We start from the raw sequence: 16,102 nt of genomic DNA on the forward strand, positions 1-16,102 counted from the left end.
TTGAAAATGATGCTACAGTGATGCGTTGCCAGGGGAAACCAGAAATATCGCACTGCTTTAGACATCCAAGGTGTCGTGTGCTAACACTGGCATCAAACCCTGACAGCTATTTTCTCATGCGTTCAGTTCAGCGCTGACATCCACAGGTAAGTCGCAGTCGTAAATCACGGACCACGAGAAGAGACACATTTTAAGCCACTCCATCATTGGCTTTGTTTGGCTTTCTCATCACATCTTGGCAAATTACTGTTATTAATGGCAGAAAGTGTAGTTTCAGCCCCCATTAGATGTTGTTCCCGCAACCCTCTGATGGATTAAGACAAGCCAAAAGGCCTCGTCTGCCCCTGCAAACCTTCTCCTGTGAGCCAGTTGAATTCCGTGGCCCCACTCTTCCCAACGTGTCCCGGCACCCTGCTGCTCGCGCAATGAACAATTAACCCGTGTTCCTAGAAATGGCTGCAAACCGCAGAGAAGCGTTCACATGTCATGGCGCGTTGGTTAACCACATTGTTGCAGATATAACGTGTCCAAAAAAAGGAGGCTTGTGATGCGATGCCGAAACCGGTGAGCACGTAGGGTTCTTTAGAGTTTAGGTGTCACATCAACCAAGAGTTATGGACAGTTTCTCCCCAAAGAAATATCTGACTGCACCCCCAGCATCATCTTCTGTGCCACATTAATAGATCATTAAAAAAGCAACAGCTTGACATGACTATGTGATATTCCTTCATCTTCATCTCGGCTGTCGGTGGATGTGTTTTATAGGCCTCTTTCCCTGTTGGGAAATGTCTGGTGATATTGGGTTATGGGAGGATTCAAAGCTATCCTAGATATAAAGCTGGCGCTTTCCACAAAAATACAGCTTACCGTCGAACACCGACCGGATTGATTCTGAGCAGCTTCAGCTTACAAAGTAATTCTGCGGAACTTAAAGTGGGCTAAAGAACAGGGACCCGCCAATCTAACAGGTCTAACAGTTCCGTTTAAAGACGTTAGAAGACAACCCTCCAACCCTCTGGGGCCCCGGGACCCTGCCACGAGCTGCTGAGGCCCTTACGGTGGACCAGTTGCGGACCTTTGCCCAGCTGAGCCTTTGGTAGCACAGGGGGACTTTTATGGTTGTGGCCATTTGAAATGGAAGCTTTTGTGGATGACAACATGTGCGCACTTCCTTAGAAAATACTCTCTACGCTCTTAAAAATGAAAAATGTCCTTTTGTATCCAAAAAGGTGTTGCGGCAAATCTCAAAGCCCCGGGCACGTGCTCAATATTTGAGATGCTATTCCGAGCGCGTAGCGCTTCATGGAAATGAAAACTCAGTCCTTTAATGAGCCAAAAACTCACTATTGTGTGGAAAGCTGGACACTTCTGACTGTGGGGACCCACAGAGCAGAGCAAAGATCACCGAGCGCAGCTGAGAGACCCGCTAGGCAACGCGTTTAAAGGGATCTAATCATTTAATCTAATCTTAAAACGCAAACATAGTCATGAAAGGGTCACTGTTAGCTCACCCTATCATATATCATCCAGTGTTATTTGTGTGGACATTACTCACAAGAGTAAGGAAACATAACAAAATTAACAAAACCTTTCTGAGCATTTCTGTACGTGTGCTTGCGTGCCCTTGTTGCATTATCTAAATATGAACATTTGTTCGGTTATTTTCCATTATGGACCATTTTCATCCTTCTCAAGCACCTCTAGAGTCTGCTCTGTCTTTACGAGTGCACTATTTCCTCATTACATGCAACATGTGCTGCCGTGTCAGGCGAAGGCAATCTGGAGCCCACACACTAGTGATGGTTATATCAACCAGCATGTTTGGAATGGCAGTGTTATTTTCACTTTCACTTACTTTTGAGTAGACACTCACTTGTCTCGGGAAAAAAAAACAACCCTGCATCCATCTATCTCGCTGTTTTCTCACAGACTAGTGAGAAGAAAACATGCCAAATCCACATTTAGGTGCTTATTTTTAAGTAATTTGTTCCACCTGTGTCCAGAAGGCTCTTCTGAATTAGCTAACCCTAGCTAAGCAGCACAGCAGCTGCTATATGTCCGTTGTCCCCTTTTCTCCTGCGAGAGTGTCTTCCTATCCAAATATAGTCACTTACATTGTATCAGCATCCAAACATGAAAGAAGACGCTGTGTTCGGGCTCAAATACAAGACCTCATTGGCTGGTGTCAAATATCTTCTGTTGTATGAAGCAACTCGCTCTGATGTTGCTTTGTGGCACTTCAATATGTAAAATAAAGGAATAAAGTGCATCCTAAACCTGCCATTTTTGCTTATTTGATTGGTTTGTTTTTTCTACCTTTTAAAAATTATTTTGATCATTATTTTCTGGATTGTTTATTTTCTAAAATGCTTCAGCCCCAACATTAGCTTCTTGAGTTCTTCTACTCCTTGGATAAGACTTGGAACATCTTTGAAAACGCTTTCTAGGGCCCAGATTTGGCTAACAGGGCCTTGTTACAGGACCGTTGATTGGAGACGTTGACAACACAACTCTAGAAATTAATCCAAATTTCACATGTTTTTGTCTATTTTTTCCAATTGCAAAGGCAACTCAGTTTGCACCTACCTGACATAGTTCAGCGGTGTCCCTAGGTGGCACCGTGACGCATACTTCAGCAGATGTCAAAGCGCCACCTAGGCTCACCTCTGATGAAGACAGAAGTACACTAGCGAACAAATGAAAAAATAATTACCTCTGTATCTGACACAAAAGAATGAAATATTAAAGCTAAAGAATGTCGGAGTCGGATAGCAGTGAGCTTGATAATTGAGCCTCGCTGAGAACACGATGAGAAAAGAGAACGACGGCTTGGTTTTATCTCTCATCTCAAGGATAACGTCTCCAGGCTGTGTGAGACAATCAAAACAACAAAGAAGGATTTACAAAGGTAATCAAACTGGTGCCGACTATAAAAAAAAGGGCCTTTTGCTTTTATTAAACTTATTGGTTAAATTGTTCATTTCTTTAGGATGACTCGCTGTTCATGTGGGGACGATGCTGACGTGCAGCTAGCAACGCTACACGATGAACGATACCTTTATAATCAATATAATGACACCTTTGCCACCCCTCTACCGCACCGATAGTGTCTGTTCTTGGCGTCCGTCTGAGAGCAAATATTGAAGTTGTTCATGAGCATATCTACGTCTTTGATTAACTTCATCCTAACGGGAGTTTTTAAGGAGCGCACATATGAAGGTGATACAGGTGCGGCTGGGATGGTCTCCGGGATCCTCCGCTCAACTTTGGTGGTCTTCATCCGTCGTTCTCTCTTCCTTCCTTTTGTTTTATTTAATGAATATAAATAGTAATGCGACTTTCCTTCTTTCTATTTCCAGGATATTTGACGGTCACCATCGAACCCCTGCCTCCTATGGTTGCTGGAGAGGCGGTTACTCTCAAGTGCAACTTCAAAACTGATGGAAGGCTTCGAGAAATAGTTTGGTACAGGGTGAGTAAACCTACTAACAGATTCCATCCAGATGATGACAAAAGGTTTCTTACTGCCCTCCTCTGATGTTGGGCTGCGTTCTAAGACGTCGTACTGTTTGTACAGTTACAATGGAAACTTACTAAACTCCACTGCCACATGGAAATCTGCTCCTTCCACAGCTGTTCAGTCATCATTGGATTGATGATATGCGGAACATGCACATTTCTCTTATCGAATCACTGATTCATATAGCTTCTGTTCCACCCAAGATGGTTTCGAAGTACTCTGCTGTACTGAGACCTTCAGCCTGACCCCAAAGCGAGCAGCAGTGGTGAGGAAAGGGACAGCATGTAGCCACGTCCCCAGAAACCACTGAGGTGACAGAAAATCTGGAGATAATTGAGTAGCTCCAGAACTACTGCAGGAAGCTAGCTCATAGATGGAGGTTAGGGAGAGTCCGTCTCCCAAGGGTCTCAGCCAGCCATTTTCCTTTCAGAGATTCTGGCTACCACATGCAAACCAGCTCTCAGAAAAGTGGTCTGCTGGGGTGGTAGCATGCTCTCAGCTTGGCCTCTGATGACCCTGCGGGTCAGGAGAAGCTCGCCTGTTCTGGATATGATGGGCAGCCAGAGAAGTGAAGCCAGGAGTTATGATCTCTCTAATTAATTCATCTCAGAAGTCTCGCTGCAGTATTTGGGATGAGCTGAAGGCTTCTCCAAGAATTGTTGGGACAAGCTGCAAATGTGCGCACAGCTGGCCCAGCCTAATATCCACACTGCTGAGGTGTGCATGCTGTTTGACAAATACTCCAGTGGATTTTTTTTTAAAATGGAGAGAACGCCAGCAACATCAGCACTTGGTTACAGTTTACTGCCAAGACTGAACTGTGTCCATGGAGTAAATTCCAATTCCCCACTTTTATTGCTGTGGAATAAAACGGTGCCTTTGAAACCATCCTAGCATGTGTTGACCTTCACTTCTTGCAGTAACTCAGCAGGCAGAGGTTGCTTCCTTATGTTTCTGTGTTTATTGACGAAAAGGTTCTACTAAAATAAAGATTCCTATACTTGGAATTCCCATCATAAAAGGAAAAGGTTGCAACCAGAAAGTCTAATCCATCCAGTGGCCTCTGCTCAGCACGATTTATAAATTAATGTATTCTCCAAACTTGGCGGCCAAGATGTCTTTAATCATCTCATTTTACTCGTCTAAACGCTTCTGACTTCTTACTTTAACCGTCTATTTAAATGTTGCTGGCGGTTTTTACTCATTTGGGAAACCTTGCATCCAATCAAAGAATGGCCGGTCCGACAGGGGTCAAACACACTAAATATTTCAGCAAGTGCTCACTTTTGCTGCTGTATCCTGACATGCTGTTTGAAGACTGCTTTCAATGCATAACTTGCGTAGACTGCAGACTCAATTAGAGTGTTAGAGGAAGTACGTAGGATAAATGCCATTATTTAAATGCCAGTTTTTCACGCCTTGATGAATCGGAGTCGCCAAAATGCTCCTTTATACACTGCTTAAAAAAATGAGAGGAACACTTAGAAAACACATCAGATCTAAACAGGGGGAAAAAATGATCTTGAATATCTTTCCTGATAAAAAGTAGGTGATGTATTAGTAACAAAATGATGCCACATTATTTGATAGAAATGAAAATGATCACCCTATAGAGGGGGCAAATCAAAGACACCCCAAGTGAAAAAATGATGCAGCAGACTGGTCCATTTTGCCAAAATGTCATTGTAGCAAAATGATTCTCAGTAGTTTGTGTGGTCCCCACGTGCTTGTACAAATGCCTGACACCATCGGGGCATGCTCCTAATGAGACAACAAATGGTGTCCTGGGGGATCTCCTCCCAGATCTGGAACAGGGAACCTGGAGCCGGATGGGCCTAAACATAATGTCCCAGAGGTGTTCTACTGGGTTTAGGTCAGGTGAACATGGGGGACAGTCAATGGTATCAATTCCTTCATCCTCCAGGAACTGCCTACATACTCTAGCTACATGAGGTCGGGTATTGTCGTGGACCAGGAGGAACCCAGGTCCGACTGCACCAGCGTAGGTTCTGACAAGGGGTCCAACAATTTCATCCCGATACCTAATAGCAGTCAGGGTGCCATTATTTAACCTGTAGAGGTCTGTGCGTCCTTCCAGGGATATGCCTCCCCAGACCATCACTGACGCACCACCAAACCGGTCATGCTGAATGATGTTCCAGGCAGCATAACGTTCTCCATGGCATCTCCAGACCCTTTCACTTCTGTCGCATGTGCTCAGGTTGAACCTGCTCTCATCGGTGAAGAGCACAGGGCGTAGTTGCCAATTCTGGTGGTCTATGGCAAATGCCACTTGAGCTCTACAGTGCCAGGCAGTGAGCACAGGGCCCACTACAGGACGCCGGGCCCTCAGGCCATCCTCATGGAGCCTGTTTCTGATTGTTTGGTGATAAACATTCACACCAGTGGCCTGCTGGAGGTCATTTTGTAGGTCTCTGGCAGTGCTCATCCTGTTCCTCCTTGCACAAAGGAGCAGATACCGATCCTGCTGAGGGTTTAAGGACCTTCTACGGCCCTATCCAGCTCTCCTGGAGTAACTACCTGTCTCCTGGAATCTCCTCCATGCTCTTGAGACTGTGCTGGGAGACACAGCAAACCTTCTTGCAACAGCACGTATTGATGTGCCATCCTGGAGAAGTTGGACTACTTGTGCAACCTCTGTAGCATCCAGGTACCGCACCATGCTATCAACAGAGATGTTGATCCAAGCCAAATGAATAACTACAGTAGTAGAAAGTCAGTCAGTAAAAAATAAGCCAAAAGAGATGAGGAGGTAAAAATCGTACCGTACCATACCGTATTTTCACGACCATAAGGGCACTGTATTAAAAGGCGCAGTCTCAGTTATGGGTGCTATATCTGTATTTAAAACATACATAAGGCACACCTTATTATTAGGCGCATGCTGAAACATACAGTAAAAAATGACAACGGTAAGGTAAAACAGTGAGTTTCGACACATTTATTGAACAAAATATTCATTCTTCCTCCACAAAACCATCGAAGTTTTCATCTTCTGTATCTGAATTAAACAGCTGCGCTATTTCAATGTCCACAATCCCGAATTCCTCTTCTTCATCATCTGAATCAGACTTACCGACCGGTTCCGCTTCAGCGTTGATGTGACTGGGCGTGGTTATCTTGTCACGGCAGTAGGTGCGGAAGATGGCCACCCTCTCCTGGTAATCCGCGGGCAGCCGCTGCGCAACAGTTGTCCTTGCACGTATGGAGAGATGCTGCCTCCTCATAAAGCGAAAACACCAAGACGGACCTCCTTAGAAGTGCTCAATGTCCATTTCTTCAGCAATCACTTTGGCCTTTGGTGACAGTAGAGACGCCCCTTCCAGTTGTTCGCTGTTCTACAACCAACTGTTCCACTCGGTCTTCCAGCTCAGGCCACCTTGCTTTGAAACGCAGCTTCGTCTTCCTTACTTTTGTTCACTTTCTTGTTTTCTCCACTTTCTGACCATGGACTCATGTAAAATGTCTTGCAGCTGTTCGATTGCCATTTTCATATTCGATGGCCTGTAGTTTAAAGTAAACCTCATACGCGTGTTGCTTGACCGGCGCCATTTTAGGGGATCCTTACGCGTAGGTGTGCCGCTAATCGATGGGCGGAGCGTTTACCGTAGTGCACCCACCAAAGGCACACATCAGATTTTGGAACTCAGTCCACACACAAGGCGCACCACATTATAAGGTGCACCGGCGATTTTTAGGTGCGCCTTATAGTTGTGAAAATACGGTACTCTGATTAAAAAGTGTTCCTCTAATTTTTTTGAGCAGTGTATTTAAAAACAGAGAAAATCGATGCTGAACAAGTCTGTGGTTTCCTCCTCATGAGCTTTTCCCCTTTTCATTCTTAATCTGAATACAGTCTTTAAATTATTGTAGATTTTTAAAATACATTTTTCACCTCTCTCGTCTCCTCTCTCATCTCCTCTCATCATCACTCTCATCATCACTCTCGGGGCCACGGGCAGGGTCCACAGTGGGTGAAGGCATTTTTTTTATAGTGATTTCATCCTCTAGCCAAGTGTGGACGTTCATGTGACGCATAGCACCGCATGAACATTTGCAGTGTGCTGCGAATTATGTCAGAGTATGGATTCAAGTGTAAGGATATCTGTCCTCCTGTAACACTTTCTCAAATATTCCTGATGGATCGTTTTACTGGGAGATGCTAATGCTCCTTTTTTTCATCTGGCTGTATGAAAGTCAGGACTAGAGGATTGTATACTCACCACTAACAGTATAAAATGAAGTCTTGGTACATAGGAACACCAGGAAGGCCATCCAGAGCATCACCTCCAACCTCAACATGGGCCTGGGATATTCTGGGATATTCTACTTGATAATGAAAAGAATCTTGGAAAGGTGTCGCCTTGTTTTCTGACACAGCTGCCAGCTGGACTACCTCCCCGGTCTCAGCTCTCTTCAGTCCGCCAGAACTCCATATCTGCATTCATATGTTTGCACTAATTATGTGGTCGCACTTTGACTTTGTGTAGACAGTAATTTGTCAAACTGATTGCAGAAGCAGTGTTTCCGAAGCAGGGGTTGTGCCTCTCGATAAATGATCTCCTTCTCCAGAGAGTGAGCAGCCAAAAATCACACATCTCCACGTGCACACAGCTAAACACATTTCTCCGCTGTCAGTTTTTAATTGTTTTTCAGTCACCTTTTTAATTAAATATCCACCCAAATAGCCACCCCTGTTTAAATGTCATGCAAATTCTCTCTAACATCCTTGGAGCTGGTTAGCGATGATATTTGGGGGGAGCAAAACTCCGTGGTTTGTGGCGAATGCAATAACCGCCACAAGTCAGTTTCAATCATTAGCTATTGCCTGTCAAATTTTAATGAAGCCATCTGCTTCTATATATTCAGGTTATAGACGTGCTTGTAAAACTTGTTTTTATAACCAAGCAATGAAGTGTAATAGTTTTAGGTAACTGTCTATATAAGAATGTTCAAATAACATCTGTTACTTCTGGAAACAAGACAGCAGAAATATGAGACCACCATGCTGGGAGGTTTATTTCCACTAAGCACATTCTTTTTGCACCATCTTAGGTTTGGTTAGGCGTTCTTGTCTTGGGCAACAAAAGCACAATGGCATTTCAATTTCAATTTCTTTCAAGTAATTGCTTTGGCTCTTTTTAATATACATCAGGAGATCGAAAATAACATTTGTCTGAAAGAATAAAAAACAAAAAAGAAGAAAATGCTTCACTCCGCACATTACGTGATTATCTCAGTTAATAATATTTTTCCTGTGCTTCACCATTAATTGATTAGAAATCAAACATTTGTGCACCTGTAGACAAGTGGACACACAAGTAAAATGGTATCATGTATATATGCCAGCCTAGTTATTCTAGTAGCTAATAATTCACACAGTACTATAATTAAGTGATGAACATCTGCATTTATGCTGCAGATGTTGCTGTGCTCAGCAGAAAATATTGAAATTGTATACTTAGTCTGCATTTAAAAATGTGGACAAAGACTGTGTTTATTTACTGCCGCCAACCACCAGAGAGCACTCGCTATACTTTGGCGTCCCTATCAGGGAGACCTCGTGTTGCCCGTCTTGAGATCTGCTCCCCAGTCACACATGTTGTCACGTGCACATGACATTTTCTAAGAAAAATGGTCAGAACCACTTTAAGGACATAAAGTAAAACTCTCATTTGTTTAAAGTGGCCTCTGGTGTAGAACAACAAGCCTTTTAAATGTTCTTTCCTTCACTAGCATTTTGGTGAAGTCACTTCCTGTCCAGTCCCATGATCCAGTCACCTGATCACTACATCAGGACAGATGTTATAGTATACGTTACTTAGCGATGTAACGAGTTTAGGTCCGTCATAAAACTAGATCTGTAATAGTTATATAATAGTTGTTCAGTTTTTGTAACATAACACCAATTGTAGTTCCCCAGAGACTGATTTCAAAAAGCTCTCCCGTTACCACACCAAGCAAAAATAACCCTATCTGTTTTGTTTTTTTTTACAATACAGTATACCTTTAACCTTTGATGACAAGATGATCAAATATAAACAATTTTTTTTATTACAGTGTTTGAAGCACTAATGAGGCCATGGAATCATTGCTTTTCAGTGAATAAGGTTTTATCCCCTCAACCTGATTCTGACAAAAATGAAAATCACACAAGAGCGTAAAAAACACAACGTGAACATGGCGACTCGTTTGCACCTCCTTACTAAGGAGGAGTTGATTTACCTTCTCCAGCACGGCTCCCACATGTTGAGCACCTCCCTGCAGCTGGTGGGGTCTCCGTGGGACCTCCCAGAGGTAGTGAAGCACAGACCAACCCCAACAACAAACTAAGCAAAAATGCTCTACAGCAACTTCAAATCATGATTATTTACACGATTATGTAAATGTCTTTATAGTGGGGAGGAAACTAAGGCAAAGGACACCGAGTTCAATACAAGTAAAAGACTTAATTGGAAATATTGGGGAAAATGTGAGAAACCATGAGCATAAACAGATACACTGATATAGGCATAAAACCTGAACTGTAAAATGAATAAAAGGGAAGAACAGATCGTGGCAGGAGCCCTCCAGCAGCAAGCTGTGCATATGGGTGGAGCGGTGGGAGGTGAGTACATGTTACTCTGCAAAAGAGTGGGGGGACGAGATGAAGGAGGGCTTCAGAAAGTCTTCCCTGCCTGGGGGCACAGGAGAACTGTATCCAGGAGGTGCTTAAGGAATGCTAGGGAGCCGCTAAAGCAGTAAAACTTATACAACCTCTCAAAGTGAACAAAGCCAAGTATTTTTATAACCTTTCTGGGATTCAGGCTGCTGGCTAAATGGTGGCTACAATCATGCGCAGCGATCCAACCTAGCTAACGTCCCCATTAACACAACACATTTTGCAATTCTTTCCCCATTTAAAATGCTATGTAGACCAAATGGAACTCAAAGAGGATGGGTTCTCGCCACCCACCACATAGCGTAACGTCTCGTGGGCCTTTTGTGCGAGTTCTGCAGCCTCGACACACTGCTGCTATCTTAAACAAGGCAGGAGTGCAGTGGATTTAAATGCTCGCCAGCTGCTTAGAGACAAGCCAGAACTTATTGGCTTCCAGCAAAACGTGAACTTAATACTCATCTTTTGAAACAGAGATATGTGGCTCTGCACATGTCCTGATACAAACTGTGCAGCCTTACAGCAACACTGCTATTTTAAAACAACAGTGAGACCCAACTGCACCGCACATCGCTGAGATCTGGCAACGCCTTTGGCCACCGGTTAGGTCTTTCAGCTTTGCCGTGGCCCACATTTTGACAAATCCCATTACAGCTGCTGCTACTGTCAACTCACAATATGCAGCAATGCAAATGACATATTTGGTGACACTCTGCCAAGAAATGAATGTGCTATACCTGCGGGCAGCGCGTCACTGGAATTAGTGTCATCGTGCACTCCAGATGCACGAGCAAAGCGTATAACTGGACTCTCGGTTCTCCAAGAATGAAGTATCCTCCCAGTCACAAATTCACGTCCTTCATGGAATATGTTGTGTTAAAAAGAATCTGAAAATATTCAAGACACAGTTGCCTGGGCAACTACCAGCACATTTTTTGAAAAAGAGCATATACGCACACTGCACACTCTTGGGGGGGGGGGCGGGGGCTTTTGGCTGTATAACTTCCTGCTGTTAAATCCCCCAGGTCCAACTGTGTGGGTTTAGAAAAAGCGCATCTCCCTTTTGTTGCAATCTACTTTGTACCCAGCTCAGCCAGACACTTCTGGATTAGACCAAGAACTTTATGGAACTCTATTAGCAAAACTAGCAGATCATCAATGTAAAAAGTAGTATTACTTTGAACCGTGATTAGCTGATCCAGAATTGTGCACTTGTAGTTGACGCCCTAATCTACCCTTGCAAGCGTGTGGGAACATTCTCAGTCATCAGGGATGAAGGGTTTAAAGGAATTCAACTGGATTTAAGTCTTTTAACGAGGCCTCACCTGTTAGCCATTAACTAACTGGTGCCAATCCCAGACTTCTTTCCTGCAGTTAAGTGATTGCTGGTTGTTGGTGGTAATTAGCATTATTAAAAGGTGAGTCATCATGTGATGTTGGGTGTGAACGGTTGTGAAACCATCTGGCGGGGGTCCCCGGGACAGCAGTGGCTTTTTCCAGTTAAACAAAGGTGCATCTTTCCCTCCTCTCTGAACATGAACATTGCTGTCATCAAATATCACACGATGGCCTGAACAGAGGTCCTGCTGAATCGTCTCTAACCAAGACGTTGATTCGTGCTGTTCCACGTTCACATGCATGAGTACTGCATCCTAGAACTTGTTAAAACGAAGCAAAATGAACGAGCGTAAATAAGCCCATTCTTTTAAAATGCCAACATTGCTTGGCATGTGGCTCAATGGTGCATTTTCCCAGAATTCCTGGTGTTTCAGATGGAATACAACAAAAGCTTACTGACGCATATGTTTGACACAGGTTATCCATACATAACTAGCATGTTCTTTCATATGGAGTTGTGGAGTGTCACAGGAGTCTGAATACATTCTTATATGCGTTATCCAAGGAGGTTTTCTGTGTCAGCTGTTTTCTTCTCTTGACGATGTTTCACCTTCTATCCAGAAGGCTTCTTCAGTTCAGTTCTTATATATGTTGTGTTATTCAAGCCTAAAGCAGCTGAACAGAATTCTCCTATGCAGTTCCTGAGCTGGGTTAAAGAATCGGCTCGACCGGTTGGCCCCCGTTTATTATATCCATTCAACTTGAAGCCTATGTATGTGGTTTTATCTTCAAGATGCCACGTTCACCTTTTTAGTTTGCCATGGCCATTTAATGGTAACACGCCTCATCATAACATTTTCCGATTACATTTAGTCCTTTTTCTTTTGTTTAAAATAAATTTTTTATATAATATATAAAAAATTATATAATATATATATATATATATATATATATATATATATATATATATATATATATATATATATATATATATAATATATATATATATATATAATATATATATATATATATATATATATATATATATATATATATATATATATATATATATATATATATATATAAAAAAATTTAAAAAGGAAATGCTTGTTCTTGTGACAGTGCAATTTGGACCCAAATGCAGCACTCTGGAAAGCTGGACCGTGGTAATGACTTTTATTAGCACAGGGGCAAAAGGAAGGAACTCAGGCAGACAAGGAAACACAGGAAATAGTCAGTTCTTCAGGCTCAGGGCCCACACAGAGTCTATGGGTTTCAGGCTCGGGGAGTGGGTCGAGCAGAGCCGGAATGCGGAACCAAGGGGGAAGGACGTAAATCCTCAGAACCGTGCAGTTCCGCTGACAGCGGGCAGGAGTGACAGACAGGGTCTTACAGGAGAGGAGGCCGACGATGTAGCGGAGCAGACTGGGGACGAGCAGCAGCGACGTCGGGGCCATGCGGAGACGTCAAAACCAGGTGAGCAGACAGGAACCAGAAACACTGAGGCAGGAGTCGTAGTCAGGGGCAGAAAGCAGGTAGGTTGTCCGGGGAACAGGCGAGGCAGGTAGAACGAAGACAGGCAGGGTCAGTAACAGGTAATCCGGCAGGGAAATAATGCTAGAAAGTTTCGCATCAAAGCAGAAGAACAATCTGGCGAAGACTGAGAGTGCAGGGGAGGCTTATAGTCAGGGCTGATTGGGAATAAGCTGCAGCTGTGCTGCAGGTGAGTGGAGTTGAGGCAGGGGGACAGGAGGGAACTGGGGAAATGGGACTGTGACAGTTCTTTTTGCACAGTCCAGAGACAGTTTTAGCCTGACACCCGGGGACACTCCGCTCGCCATTTCATTTCCGAGTTTGAATGCGATTTATCTTGGATATGCCATTATTTAGCTTTGTTGAAATGTCCTTTGTGTCCATGCAACAACGTTCCTGCAAGTATGGCCACGTTCTCCCAGTCATGTGCACCCATGGACAGATGACTACTGTATGTGTCCGTGACTCCATTCGCAGCGCTGACATTGTTCTGCTAACATCATAACACAAATATGCCTGCTAGTTTCAGCTGTCAGAAAAGAGCGGAAAAAAGAAAGAAAGATGAGGACATTCAGTGTGACAACCTTTTATATTTTTCTCTTTCTCTGTTATGCACAATGAGTTATTCAGTTAGCGTGCCCAGATTTGCAGGGCTGCCGTCCTCTCCAAAGCACTTGTTTGAGTGTAACATCATTAATAAGGACTGTCTGTGTCTTGCTTCTGCACCTGATTGGACTCAACCCTGCTTCATCAGAAATAATGCTGTCTGTTTGCACCAGAGCAGAACATCTTTATTAAAACCTTAAATGTGGGGAGAGCAAAATCGCATTTTATAAAAGGTGACATTTGTTCTATTCTCTAGACCCACTCCCAGCTATTTGCATGGAAGTGATGCACATTAGCATTCTGCAGCCCAAGTAATTCCCTCCTAATGTGGCCGTTGTCTCCTCTTCAACCAAACCCAATTTTTTTTTTTGCCTGCACAGTTCATCTTGATTTTGTTCTCAAATTTTAAGCGCCAACAGTAGCCTAAGGAGCTGCCTTTCCTGCTAGCTGTCAGGAAGCAACCCTTCCCTTTTAGTGCCACGAGCCTTTGTCATCTTTATTAGCCCGTGGTTCCATGATGATTGTAGGAACCCGAAGGGAATATGGGAGATAAGGCGATATGGATCACCACACTGCAATCTTCCCCTGGAGGATTTTGCTGCAGCAAATACGCAGCCTGTTAAACATAGAAGGATAATCACATACTTTGTGTTAGCAAAGTGCAAGATAAGTTCCCTTTTATGCATAAATGCTAATGGCTGGAAAGGGACTGATCACTGCAGGGCCTGTCAGGAAGCGCATGCTGCTAATGGTGGTTGTGATGGGACATTTTCTTTGCTCTGAGATCTCCAGGTATTTATCAAAAGCATAGTCAGACTCTAATTACTTTTAATTAAACAAAGCGGTATATTAAAAAAAATAAATTCCACGAAATCATTTGGATTCTCTCTGCTGCTACATGATATTATAATCAGTAGCTTTGGGCTATTTCATGTGTGTGATCTAGACACCTATTACACCGCTACGACCACCCGTTTACGCTCTGGAGGTGATGATGTCACTGGGTGCCACCTACTCACGGGGAGGAATAATCCATATTTCTCACATTACTCTCTTGCTGCTGCAAAAAGATGCAAATGTTTGTGTGCTCTATTGTAACATCTTTATGGATCTGAAAATATAGATTGTGCACATTTACCATCAGTGATTTAGAAGCTGCTTATTAAAGCTGTCATTGTCAACAGGAACATAGTGTTTTGGTTTGTTTTTGGTTTTAAAAGAGGAAGCCAAGATGTCGTCAAGGACCGAGAGGCACCAGCTAGATTAGTGTGAACTGCTGACAAGAGCAAGCTGTCAAAAATATTGATTCTCATCTCAAAATCATCACACAGCTCCATCTTTCTGTGCTGTTCTAGGAATTTCTTTCCTTCTATTTATCGCCTTGAGCTGTCGGAGCTTTTCTGGAGTCAATGGCATGGAAACATGGCTAATAATGGCAGCAGTTTGTAGCAGTTAATATATTAACAAATAAAAAGACTTTAATAGTTACTGGAGAAGATGACGTGAATAAGTTGAGCCAAACTTCTTCTCCGATCAAGGTTCTAATTAAAGGCGTATGGAGTCTTTGAGGCGGACCTGCCTGCGCTTTCTGCAGTACAACATTGTGATATTTTATACACAGAGCATCACTGGGGCTTTCACATGGCTATATTCTAAAATCACACTTGGAACTACAGGGTATCAATCAATCAATCTTTATTTATATAGCGTCTTTTACAATCAAAATTGTTTCTAGGCACTTTCCAGAATCCCAGGGCCTGACCCCAACAAGCAACAGTAACAGGAAAAACTCCCCTTTAACAGGAAGAAACCTGGAACAGAACCAGGCTCATATAAGGGGACCCTCCTGCTGATGGCCGGCTGGGTAGAGAGAGAGATTTGATTTTTACAAAATACTTTAATTCACAAATTTACACAGGGCCACAAAACTCCCTGTTTAGAAAACCCACAGAACAACAATAATAGCAATAATAATAATCATAACAACAATAATAATAGTAATAATAATAACAATAATAATAGTTATAATGATAATGATACCACCAACCACAATAAAAATAGATAAATAAATAAATATTAAGAAATCAACAATACAATTTATCCCACCAGGTGGTGTGCAAAGTGCAAAAGATCCTAAAACATTTTTGTGACACCATATGTCCTGGAATTTGCCGAGGTCGTTCATCATTTTATAAAACCCAAATTCCAACGTCAGCCTGCACCGGACATTGCAGCGCCACACAGAGGCGGCCTCACTATCCCCAGTTTTTGGAATTTTGTTCTTCCTGGAGACGTAAATTGCCATTTTTGCCTCACCACAGATAAAATTCAGGAGTTGCCACTTGTTGCGAGCGGCTTTTGAGTTGTATCCTGCGCCAAAAATAAAAGTTCTAATAGAAAAGGTTTCCTTAAAACCATTAAAAACA

General features: G+C 43.0%; 1 protein-coding gene across 2 annotated transcripts in view; it reads left to right on the top strand.

Annotated features, from left to right (window-relative positions):
• The window catches only part of igsf21a (immunoglobin superfamily, member 21a), a 113,132-nt gene that overhangs the window by 32,028 nt on the left and 65,002 nt on the right, over positions 1-16,102 (top strand). For both annotated transcript variants that reach the window (XM_057031474.1, XM_057031475.1), the window contains exon 2: positions 3,360-3,472. In XM_057031474.1, coding sequence (XP_056887454.1) covers positions 3,360-3,472 — 113 coding nt within the window. The remainder of the gene's footprint in view (positions 1-3,359; positions 3,473-16,102) is intronic.

This window comes from Takifugu flavidus, chromosome 4 (assembly GCF_003711565.1).
Source record: "Takifugu flavidus isolate HTHZ2018 chromosome 4, ASM371156v2, whole genome shotgun sequence".
In the NCBI taxonomy this organism is placed as follows: Eukaryota; Metazoa; Chordata; class Actinopteri; order Tetraodontiformes; family Tetraodontidae; genus Takifugu; species Takifugu flavidus.